The sequence below is a fragment of the Adiantum capillus-veneris genome, chromosome 5 (genome assembly GCF_014529385.1).
Source record: "Adiantum capillus-veneris isolate H3 chromosome 5, ASM1452938v2, whole genome shotgun sequence".
Lineage (NCBI taxonomy): Eukaryota > Viridiplantae > Streptophyta > Polypodiopsida > Polypodiales > Pteridaceae > Adiantum > Adiantum capillus-veneris.
In genome coordinates this window covers 16,711,120-16,723,223 of record NC_140935.1, presented here as the reverse complement: position 1 = coordinate 16,723,223, position 12,104 = coordinate 16,711,120, and the positions used below count along the sequence as shown (strand labels likewise).

The window sequence follows — 12,104 nt, the reverse complement described above, 5'->3', positions numbered from 1 at the left end:
AATCCCAGGAAAGAAGGGCTTGTCCAACCTCCCCTTGTGCCTCTTTTCACTCATTGAGAGCGGATCGTGCACTTAGCGGCCGGCCAATCGACGTGAAGTGGGAAAAAGCAACCTTGGTGTGAGCACAAGGCCGTCAATGGGTGCGCCCGCGGAAAAGAGCAGAACTCGGGTGAAGAGAAGATCCTTCTTAAACACAGATTGCAAGTGAAAGAAGAACCTCAAGAACCCAAGATCCCCAAGATCCCCAAGAACCCAAGTTCCTCGTGAACTTAAGAACCCAAGACCACAAGAACCCACGACTTTAGTGGATGGTCATCACTCGAAGCGGAATGGATACTTTTCTTAGAGGTGATGAGCATGAGAGAGGCGAAGAAGAATTTTCCCCACCAGGAGGTTTTTCTGACCCTCCCCCTTCTCCATCTACGCCGAGGATTGCACTAACTCCTATGGAGGCTTTCGACAAGAGGATGATGGACAGGAAGTTAGAAAGCGAAGAAAGAATAGCAACCATAGAGCACAAATACCAAGAAAGAATGGCAGCCACAACGCGTGAGAGCGAGCAAGCACGCTTGGAAGCCAAAGAAAGACAAGCCAAATTTGATCGCAAGAACAACGAAAGACAAGCAGAATATGACCGCGAGAACAAAGCAAGACAAGAGAAGAGCGATCAACACATGAAAGAGTTGTAGCGACTTTTTTCTCAAGTGCAAGCGCACTTTGCACAGAATCAGGAAAAGGAGACTCTCTCAGTCTCTACTTCTCCAAAGCAAGACACACATGATGTGCATGATGATTTGCATGATGATTTGAATGACAATGATTTGCCTGATGATTTGAATGATAATGATGAGCATGATGATTTGGGTGACAATGACAAGCATGATAATTTGCATGATCAAATGTGATTTCTCACAAGCATGATGATTTGCATGAAGAAGATGTGATTGTTCACAAGAAGGATGAGTTAGTGGATACTTTTTCTAGCGAAGCTAACCTCATTGCAAATTCCATCAATCACGAAGAGCCGATCTTGGCTCTCGAGCCTAGGTCCAAAGAACCCTCACAGGAAGTATTATGTGTTCGCATGATTAGTACGCACGCATTGTACGAGTGTTTCATTCATGATCGTTTCCTGCATTTTAGTCAGCATCTTTATGTGATCCCTTTTCCTAGGCATGACATATTGTACGTTGAGCACGTTTCACTCATGACAAGTCTAGCTACAAATCTCAACTCCTTGAACCCTCAAGGAGGTGTTCCAAAAGCCCACTAGCCTACCAAGGCGACAGCTAACCCCTCTCAACCCAGGCTATCAGTTTAGGGCCTTGACCAAACGATCCAAGGTGATCCCCCTCAACTACCAAAATACCTGTCTGGAGCTTGAATGCTCTGGGTAACTGGAGAGTAATAGATGAATGCCGCTTGTGCTCCTCATTGTAATTCACGTTGTACCTGCACATGAGAAATGAGAGGCAAAAAACGTAGACCCTCCTCACGAATGATCATGGAAGAGTCAATCTCGGCATTTAATGTGAGAGTGTTGTCCTCCCAATCAATGGGAGGGTGTCACGTGACACATCTAACCCTATGTGTACGTGGACAAGCTACTTCATGACAAGGGTTCAGTTCAGTTCAGTCACTCTAGAATAGGAAGTGTTCTGGCACTTTTGTGAGTCTGTTTGCAGACCGTGCATGTCCAGACACTTAGATTAGATGCATATCCTTTGGTTGCACACAGCAAGATCATCAGATTACAGTCAGAACCCATCAGGAGCATTTTTACAGTGCATAGACCTGTTTTTTCTATTTTAGCCATTTTTCACTTATTATTAATAAGTGACTTTTGTTGGGAACTGGGTAGGGCAAATTCAGTAAGAATATATATAAGAAAACTCAACGCTAGCTGTAAGGTGCAGCGGAATGAATGTTTGAACTTTGCTCAAGATGAGTGCTCCCAACTGTGCTCAAGGTTCCTTTTACTTACAAAAGGGAGAGCCTTCCGTTCCTTTAGTGAGAGAGTGCAATGGACACAAACAAAGTGAATGGACACAATGAATGGAAGTGCATGAGACTGAGAGAGAGAGAGAGAGAGAAGAGAATACGACACTAGAGACGTTGTAAAGTTTACCGAGTTTAAGCATCTCTTTTTGCAAGATAATCCTCCACCCCGTCTCCCACCCGAGCAGCCAGAGGACCATCGCATCAAGCTTACGGAGGGGGCACAGCCTATCAGTAAGGCTCCCTACCATTTGAACAAGACACAGGAAGAAGAGTTAGAGGGGCAACTCATGAAGTTGGTGGCTAGAGAATTTATACGTCCTAGTGTAAGTCCTTTTGCTGCTCCTAATTTGTTTGTTCGCAAGAAAGATGGTTCGTCTCGTTTGTGTGTTGATTACAGGGCATTGAACAAGATGACCGTCAAGATCAAGTTTCCGATGCCTCACATTGAGTATATTCTTGATAGGCTCAATGGGGCAAAGGTCTTCAGCAAGGTCGATCTCAAAAGTGGGTACCATCAGGTAAGGATATTCAAAGGTGACATTTTCAAAACCGCTTTTCGCACAGAGCGAGGACAATGGGAGTATGTGGTTATGCCTTTTGGATTGACAGCTGCCGTGGGTACATTTAACCGTCATGGTAGACTGTTTTGGGGATATGGTTGGTGTATGTGTGTTCATCTTTCTTGATGGTATTCTCATTTCTTTAGCATCGTAGGAACAACATGAAAAGGATGTAGAAAGGGTATTGACCCGTTTGAATGAGTGTCAGTTGTCATTGCAGCTAAGAAATCTGAGTTTTTTCTCACTAAAGTTACTTATCTGGGTTATGTCATTTCTGCAGAAGGCATCAAGCTAGACCCCATGAAGGTGGAACACGTACGTAATTGGGATTTGCCCAAAACTGCATATGATGTGCGTTCTTTTCTTGGTTTATGTCAAGCATAAAGTTCGCACATAGAGAATTTTGCACGCATTGCTGCACCTATGACTGATGTTTTGAAAGGGGTAAAGACTCATCGTCAGCGCATGGATTTACCCGAGGCAGCCATTGAGGCTTTCGTAGCTCTCAAGGTTGCGGTGACAAAAGCGCCGTGTCTTATCCTTGCCTCTTGGGATGACCCCTTTGAGGTATGGACGAATGCGAGCAATGTCGCCATAGGCGCTGTGCTTCAGCAGCATGGTCGTCCAGTAGCTTTCCTTAGTCGGAAGCTCAATAGTGCTGAAAAGAACTACTCATTTTATGATAAAGAACTTTTGTCTGTCGTTCACTCTCTTAAACATTGGAAACATTTTCTTTATGGTAGAGAGTTTACAGTTCGCACAGATCGCCAAGCCCTCAAGTCTATGCCTAGTGCACATTTGGAGTGATCGCCAAGCACAGTGGTCACAATTTTTTGAGCGATTGGAGGTTTGATTGAGTATATGCCTGGAAAACCTAACCCTATTGCAGAAGCGTTAAGTCGGAAAGGATAGATCCTGGCTATTGAGTCAAGATCCACAGTTTCTCTTCCGGGTGTGTCTTACGACAGCATGAAGAACCAGTATGCGGATTCCAAGTTTGGTAAGCAATGGTTGCAAGCTCTTGCTTCTCACGGGCCAAGCAACTATCTCATTCGTGATGCTTTGTTGTATTCTCGTCAACGTCTATGTGTGTTGCCCTTTCTCAGGCCAACCATATTGCATAATGCACATGACTCTCTCACGGGTGGGCAAAGGGGAATGAACACCACTCTGGAAAAAATAGAAAGATTCTTTTATTGGCGTAAAATGCGAAAAGATGTGTTTCGTTATGTCACACAGTGCACTATTTGTCAAAAGGTAAAAGCTCCTCAGGGTAAGCAGCAAGGCCTCTTGCTTCCGCTGCCTATTCCTAATGGACCTTTACAAGATATTTCCATGGATTTTGTGACTAACCTTCCACCTAGTTTGCATTCAAGGAACACTCAATGTTTGACAATTGTTGATCGTTTTAGCAAGTTTTGCATGTTGCTTCCTTGTAAGGCCACAGTCACCGCACAAGATGTAGCACGGTTGTTCATCAAGCATTGGTACCCCCTCTGTGGTTTGCCAAAATCGATGTTCAATGTAAGGTGTAGCGGAAGTGAATGTTGAACTTTGCTCAAGATGAGTGCTCTAAACTGTGCTCAAGGTTCCTTTTACTTACGGAAGGGAGAGCCTTTCGTTCCTTTAGTGAGAGTGAAAATGATCACAAACAAAGTGGTAAACACTGTGAATGAAGGTGCTGAGACTGAGAGATAGAGAGAAGAATACGACACCAGAATGTTGTCAAACCCTCCTCCGAAGGCCCCACTCTCTATGGCGAGGGCGGTCTTCTATTGATTGCACAAATCTCTACAATGCAATGGATTTGCCGACAATGTCGACGACGATGAGGACAGAAACGAGACGGGCTGAAATCTGAAAACACTAATGGCTGAAATTTGCAAAGCTTGTATCTGCTGAATTCTGACTCTATGTTGATGACGACGGCGATGGCGACGATGCGACGACGACGCGCTGAAAACGCAGATTGTGCGTTTTCCGGGCTGAAACTGCAAACGCTGGCTGATCTGACCGTGCGGCGAGGATTTGCTACGGAAAGGTGAGATCTGTGACATTCGGGACTTGATCTGTGGTGTCTAGATACTGAAAACTGAAAACGCTAATGCAAAGAAGGTTATGACGCCGGAAATCTGTAAAAACGCTAGGCTGAAATTCTGGTCCAAAAACGCTAGGGCTGAATCTGTATCTGGAGCAAAAACGTTGTGAAGTCTGTTGTCGCCAGGCTGATCTGCAACTGCTGAAAACGTTAGGCTTCTTCTGTTGTTGATGAAAAACGTTGGTTGATCTTGGGTGGCTGACAACGATGTCTCCTTGCCGGTCTTGTTGAGAAGGTGCACTTCAGTTGTGGTCTGATGCCTCTTCTACCAGAAATCCCTAGCACTAGCTTTTCTTATATACTGGCTTAGTCAAATTGCCCTACCCAGTTTCCCAACAAAGTCACTTATTAATAATAAGTGAAAAATGGCTAAAATAGGGAGATTAGGTTTTCTGCACTGTAAAATGCTCCTGATGGAATCTGATGGTAATGGTGATGATCATGCTGTGTGCAACCAGAGGATATGCATCTACTCTAAGTGTTCGGACATGCACGGTCTGCGAACAGACTCACAAAAGTGCTAGAACACTTCCTAAGCTAGGCTGACTGAACCCTTGTAATGAAGTAGCTTGTCCACATGCACATAGGTTAGATGTGCACGTGACAATTATGGCCCTTTCCAGATCAAAGAAAAGATAAATTAAATATCCTTCAGACTTAAGTTGCCAAATACTTGAAAGATTCACAATGTATTTTATTTGAGTCTCTTAAAGCTGTTTAAGGGTGAGGTGCCAGTTGATGGGGAGCCTGATGAGCACCCCAAAGTGGAAGAAAGCGAGGAGATACTCGTTCCAGAACAGATTTTGGCACACAAGGAAAGAAAAGTGAAAGGTAAAGTGATTCGGCGGTTCTTAGTGAAAATTTAAGGACTATGCGGCATTGAATGCGAAGTGGATGGAGGAGGAGTACCTAGCAGATACTCCTCAGATTTTGGAACTTTACCTTGAGGCTTTCGGTTTAGTTGTGTCTACTCCAAAAGATCCCGTGGATCAGCAAGGTTGAATCTAGTGCAGACGGGAATACACAAGAGGGGAGTTACTCTGCTCCTTTGTCACAGATTGCCTAGATGGAATAGAGTCATTGATTTTCCTTTGGATTTCAGAGATATTGTTGTACTGACATTATTCCGCTATATGACTTTATGAAATGGAATTCTCGAAATTGAACATGAATGATTTGTACTCTCTCATGCGACTTGTTTGAGTGTGGAACTGAAAGACGAAGAGACTGCAGCATTTCGGTCTTAAAAATCTCTATACACATGATCGCAATAAGGATTAGTTAATCCAACATCAGTGAGGTCCGGGATGGATCTAAATGCAGTTACTAAATACGTTGCTGGCAATCATGGTCTGAGATTTGGAATGAATTTTTCTATGATTGATTTGTCATGTGATGTCGTGTGAAGTGATATGATCGTCTTTGTACAAGTGCTAGATGTGTCTTGTCTAGTGCGTCGGTACTTAGAGTCAGTGTCTGCTCAACTAGTTTGTGGCCTTTGTCTGTTTTGCAGGCGTAATCAAGGGCGAGTACAATTCTTTCAAGAGGGGGGTATGTCACAAAATGGTGACCTGGCAAGCGTTGGCAGGCTGCTAACATGGCAAAAAAGAGTACAGACAGGCTGACGTGACAAGCACTATACGGATTCCCGTAAATCACGCTGACAGGCTGACATGGCACAGCGTACAGAATTCCACTTTTTTGCGCTGACATGCTGATGTGGCTTGCTGTACAGAACTCCGAAATTGACGTTGGCTGCTTTGGCAAATTTTAGCGCCAATTGCTTTTAGGACTCACTATTTTTTAGTTTATTGCTTTTGGGGGCTCTGCTTTTGGCATCCCTTTGTAAGAATAAAAAAAGCCCAAGAGCCTCACTTCTCAAAGCATCTAGACGCAGAGTCTGAGGGCTGAGGACCAGCGGGAGTTGTACTTTGCTCAAAGATTAATACAAAAAGAAATACCGAAAGGGGCGCCCTTTCGGGCTAATCTCTCTTGGCACAGAACTACGTCTCTCTTGGCACGAAACTACGTCGGGCCGTGTCGACTCAATAAATTGTGAAGAGTTTTAAGCGAATCTCTCGTGTCACAACAGAACCTTAAACTTAGGGTGCCCAAGTTTGTTACACAGTGGCTAGTTGCGCACAGAGCTACAGCAGTGGGGAGTTCGCTCGTACATAGTGCCCTTTCGGCAGCGTATGCAACTTGTGACCATCCTTTGGAGAGCCAACGTCACGATCTGTGGGACTGCCCCATGGCACAACAGGTTTGGCTTCGGGTTCTTCGGATGATGCCAGCTCTTTCCACAGCACAACAGTTCACTTGGGGTGTTGCTGCCTAGTCCACCCTCACAGGCCCTGTGCTCCAGTTTGAGCTATCTTCCACCAGCATGATGATAGTGATCCAAGGGAGTCGACCTACACTTCCGCCTGCTACAGAGCTTACCCCCCCCCCCAAGGAGTGGTGCAATGAGAGAGAGGTATGTTGGGAGCTCGTCTGTGGCCTGACACTTTGGTTCATTTGGCTGGCGAGCACGATGCTTCTGCATATTCGAGGCTTGCCTTGTCCCACCGGCGAAGACTGTTCGTGACTTTTGGCTGGAGTTGATCCATACTCTCAGGGGTCAATTTGAGAGACTTCACGGCAGCTCCGACCGCATGCAAGAGCACAAAGAGGCTTTCCTGCGACTCTGGAGCCCAGGGCCCTTCTTCACCATGTTCCAGGGTGCCCAGATGGCACTACCGGCCACTTGTGTGGCTCTTTCCCCATCCCATTTTGTGATTTAGCTCCATTGTATATATTTTCTTTTCTCACTCAAAGAGTCTCCCTATGTTTTTGATGTAGCCCTCTCTAGAAGAGGTAGTTTGTAGCCCCATGGGCAGTTTTTTTCTTAACTAATGGAAGGATTTTTTTTCCGGAAAAAAAGTCGACTCTTTAACCAAGTTGGTTTTTCACAATCTGTATAGATTATATAAATTATATCGCAACCATGTTTACCAGTCATTTCCAAAAGATTGTCTGTAAACAGTTAGGAAACGCACCTCAATCTTGCCAATCATCCAAAGACGGGGGACAGCTTACAAGTGTTAATCTAGTGCTAGAGGATATGCTAAGAGCCTACGTTAGCAAGAAGCAATCCAATTGGAAACATAATCCCTCTAATTTGGAATTTCTTTATTCTGATGCAAAGCATGTTGCGACTAGGTTTAGTCCCTTCGTGTTTATGTCAGGCTTTCAACCTCAGTCACTAGTTATGGTGGGGTTGACTACTGATCAGGAAGGAAAACAAGTCAAGGACTTAATATATGTTGATGAGATATGTCGCATGTCACTTACATGGAAAGTTGAGAAGAGGTATTCCTACATGTTCCAACACCTTCCAAAAGTCTAAAAACTGAGCATTCATCTCTTAGTTGTAATAACTTATTTAAAATACTCCAGTGAGTTATAAATTGTCACGAGCACATCTAACCCTATGTGTACGTGTACAAGCTACCTCATGTCTAGGGTTCGGTTCAATTAGCTTAGGAAGTGTTATGGCACTTTTGTGAGTCTGTTCGCAGACCATGCATGTTCGGGCACTTATAGTAGATGCATATCCTCTGGTTGCACACAGCATGATCATCAGATTACCACCAGAACCCATCAGGAGCATTTTTACAGTGCACAGACCCATTTTTTCTATTTTAGCCATTTTTCACTTATTATTATTAAGTGACTTTGTTGGGAAACTGGGTAGGGCAATTTAGCCAAGCCAGTATATAAGAAAACCTAGCGCTAGCACTTTCTGGCAGAAGAGGCAGCAGATACCATTTGGCAGTGCACCTTCTCAGCAAGACCGGCAAGGGAACATAGCGTTTTCAGCCACCAAAGACCAGCCAGCGCTTTTCAGCAAATGCAGATCAGCTTTAGCGTTTTGCAGTTGCAGATCAGCCTGGCGTTAGCAGATTCTCAACAGTTTCTCTAGCGTTTCCAGATTTGCTGCATCACCTAGCGTTTTGCAGTTTCTTGGCGGCAGTTTAGCCCATAGCATCAGCGTTTTGCATTTTCAGCGACTACACTCCGTACCGCAGCCCCCAAACCTCGCAGATCTCACCTTCCCGCAGCAGATCCTCGATGCACGATCAGATCAGCCAGAGTTTGCACATTCAAACCGCTATTCGTAGATTTCAGCATCTGCGTTTCCAGCGCATCGTCGTCGCGTCATCATCATCACCATCGTCACCAACACAGAGGCAGAATTCAGCAGATACAAGATTTGCAGATTTCAGCCCTTAGCGTTTTCAGTTTTCAACCCGTCCTCGTCATCGTCGGCAAGTCCATAGCATTGTAGAGATTTGTGCAATCAATAATAGACCGCTCTCGCCATAGAGATTGGGGCCTTCGAAGGAGGGTTTGACAACATTCTGGTGTCGTATTCTTCTCTCTCTATCTCTCAATCTCAGCACCTTCATTCACAGTGTTTATCCACTGTTTGTGATCATTTGCACTCTCTCACTAAAGGAACGGAAGGCTCTCCCTTCCGTAAGTAAAAGGAACCTTTGAGCACAGTTCGGAGCACTCATCTTGAGCAAAGTTCAACATTCACATCCGCTGCACTTTACATTGGTATCACAGCTTTGGCAGTGTTCTACACGGTCAGATCAGCCAGAGTTTGCAGACTCAGACCGCTATTCGCAGATTTCAGCATCTGCATTTCCAACGCAATGACGTCGCGTCGTCATCATCACCATCGTCACCAACATAGAGTCAGAATTCAACAGGTACAAGATTTACAGATTTCAACCCTTAGCGTTTTCAGTTTTCAGCCCGTCTCATCACTGTCCTCATCGTCGTCGACATCGTCAGCAAGTCCATAGCATTGTAGAGATTTGTGCAATCAATAATAGACCGCTCTCACCATAAAGTGTCACAAATGGTGACGTGGCTGCCCATCACACACACTGTCTGCCCTGCATGGACCAGCCCCGGAAATTGTAGGCTGACGTGGCTGCCCATCACACACACTCTCTGCCTTGCATGGACCAGCCCCGGAAATTGTAGGCTGACGTGGCTGGCAGTACGGACAGGCCCGCATTTCACGGAAGGCATGCCACGTGGCAGCGTGTACGGATCTCCGCGTTTTACGGCGCACACTGCGGCAGTTTTTGGCAGCTTTTGGGCGATGCTTTTCCTACGCAAAGGATGGGGGGGGGGGGGGGGGGGGGGGGGGGGGGGGGGGGGGGGGGAGGGGAGGGGGAGAGAGAGAGAGAGAGAGAGAGAGAAAGAAAGATTTTTTAACGTCTATAAAGAGGCCGAAATCGGCCTATGAGACAAATCAAAGTACGTGAGGTGGGTGTCCTCTGTGTATCCATAAAGGATAAAAGGGTACAAAAGTAAAAGTAAACTATCCTGTGTAATGTCTGGTGGGAGGTGATACAAAGAGGGTGGGGCTGGAGCTCCAAAAACGGGGGGAGAGATGCAATCCTATATGCTGGGGTAAATACAATCATGAGATGCTATCCTATCTCTAACTCCATCCAGTCCCATAATCAGGGTGTAATACATGATGCATGGATGGGTAGGGTGCGAACAATCCGCGTAAGATGGCGGCTGGATCTGCAAAAGCCCGAGTACGTCGCTCCTCCAAGGATCTGTAGTAGTGCTCCTGGATCTCCTGGATCTCTCTCTGGTGTAGGCGGGGTGCCCTACGTCCATGTGTGCGTGGGCGTCTGCGAGCTCGGACCTCCTCGGCCTACTGTAGAGTCACTCCTCTCTGGGTGGTCGAAAGTGATGGTGCAGCTATGGTCCTCTGGAAAAAGTCCGTGAGCTGTGTCTGGCGCTAGTCTCTCATCCCTAGTGCTGCCTGGAGGAGGGAGTCCCGATGCTGCTGTGCCTCTATGAGGAAGCGGCCGAGCTATCGCTGGTCTCTGGACTCAAAGATCTGATGTAGAGTGGGCTGATCTGCAAACAAGGTCAGATATCTGCCTCTAATCTCCTCATATGCTCTACATCTGCATACGTAATGCTCCTCGCTCTCAACCTCTGCTGTGCAAAGTCTGCATATCCTCTCTGCTCTGGGGACATGTGCCGCTCTCCCTGCCTCAATCTCTAGCTGGTGTGATGATACTCTGAGCTGTCCGATGGCGACCCGTGCTCTATGTGGCATATAGACATCCATGTATCTCGGTCTCTGGATGAAACCATCTGCTACAATAGTGAGGAAGTGGTCTCTGTAGTACTGCCTCTTCGTGGGAAGAGGCTCTCTAGGTGTGATCCATGTCTCCCTGATGTATAGCTGCCAGAGATCCGGTCTGAGAACTCGATTCCTCTCGGTGTGTGAGAGGCGTATGTGAGGGGAGTCGGGATCATAATGAAAAGGGGGCAGATCCGTGATGTCCAAGCCATGGGATGTAAACCACTCTATGACCTGTGAGTACCATGCCCTCGTGTCCCCCTCCTGATGCAGCTGTATCGATGCCTCAAAAGCTCTGCGGGTGAGTCTGTCTAGTGGGAGCTCTCGCATGCGCTGTATGAAACAAACTGTCTGAAAGAGAGCCTCTACTAGCATCGGTGGGGTAGCTAGCTCTGCTCTGATGATATCATGTGGTACTGAGGGTTTGCTATGGAGCAAACGGGAGATCATGATGATCTGTGGGCGCTCTATCTGTGTCCATAGGGAAGCAGATAGCCCTGGAGCCCATACAGCGGTTGCATACATCATGGCAGGTGTGACTAGAGTGTGAAAAAGCCACCCCTTGGTGCGGGGCTCCTGGAAGTGGGCCTGATGGCATCTGCGCTCCAAGGTGGCCAGCGCTGCATATCCTCGTGCAAGCCGGTCTCGGGCTGCCTCTGCCATGGAAAATCTACCAGTGGTGCCAGTGAAAGTCACCCGCAGGTATACATATGAATCAACCACATCGAACTGCCCGCTTGTTGCTATGAGTACTGCTCGGCTCCGCACTGTCCTGGAGGTGTGAAAGATCATGACCTTGGTCTTGCCAAGGTTCACTGTGAGCCCTCGATGTGTGCGGAAATCATCCAAGGCTCGTAGGTGGCTCTGTAGTCCCTCCCGTGTCTCAGAAACTAGGATGATATCATCAGCATAAAGCATAATATGTACTGGTATTTGTGAACTGTGAATTGTTTTGAAGTGGTTATTTGTGTTGTCGCGGTAGATTCTCGACTTGTAGTGTCCAAGTCTGTTACAGTGGTATCAGAGCACGGCCGATTTCTCTTCTACGGGAAATCAGATCCCTAATTTTTTATCGGCGGCACCTATGGCTTCAGGCAAAGATCAGTCGACTCCTTCTGCATTTGAAGATGCGGGAAGGGATCACAACGAAGATTCCGACAAGGAGAATGGCCCACCTTGGCCTACTCAAGCGGAGCGTCAAGAGATGGAGCGCCGACAATTGATCGGCGATGCAACAAAGATGATGCTTAATTTTGCCAAGGACCTTAAATTG

At 46.5% G+C, this 12,104-nt stretch overlaps 2 protein-coding genes across 3 annotated transcripts in view; both read right to left on the bottom strand.

The window, feature by feature from the left end:
• Positions 1 to 12,104, bottom strand: part of LOC147456936 (uncharacterized) — a 72,356-nt gene that overhangs the window by 23,461 nt on the left and 36,791 nt on the right. The gene's annotated exons all lie outside the window — the stretch shown is intronic.
• On the bottom strand, positions 10,104 to 11,859 carry LOC147456937 (uncharacterized). Its single transcript, XM_086513481.1, has one exon. It carries the CDS (start codon positions 11,747 to 11,749, stop codon positions 10,553 to 10,555), a length of 1,197 nt encoding a protein of 398 aa, XP_086369607.1. The 5' UTR covers positions 11,750 to 11,859; the 3' UTR covers positions 10,104 to 10,552.

Excerpts from the sequence above, each read along its gene's own strand:
- LOC147456937 (XM_086513481.1), bottom strand. The coding sequence starts at position 11,749 with ATGCTTTATGCTGATGATATCATCCTAGTTTCTGAGACACGGGAGGGA.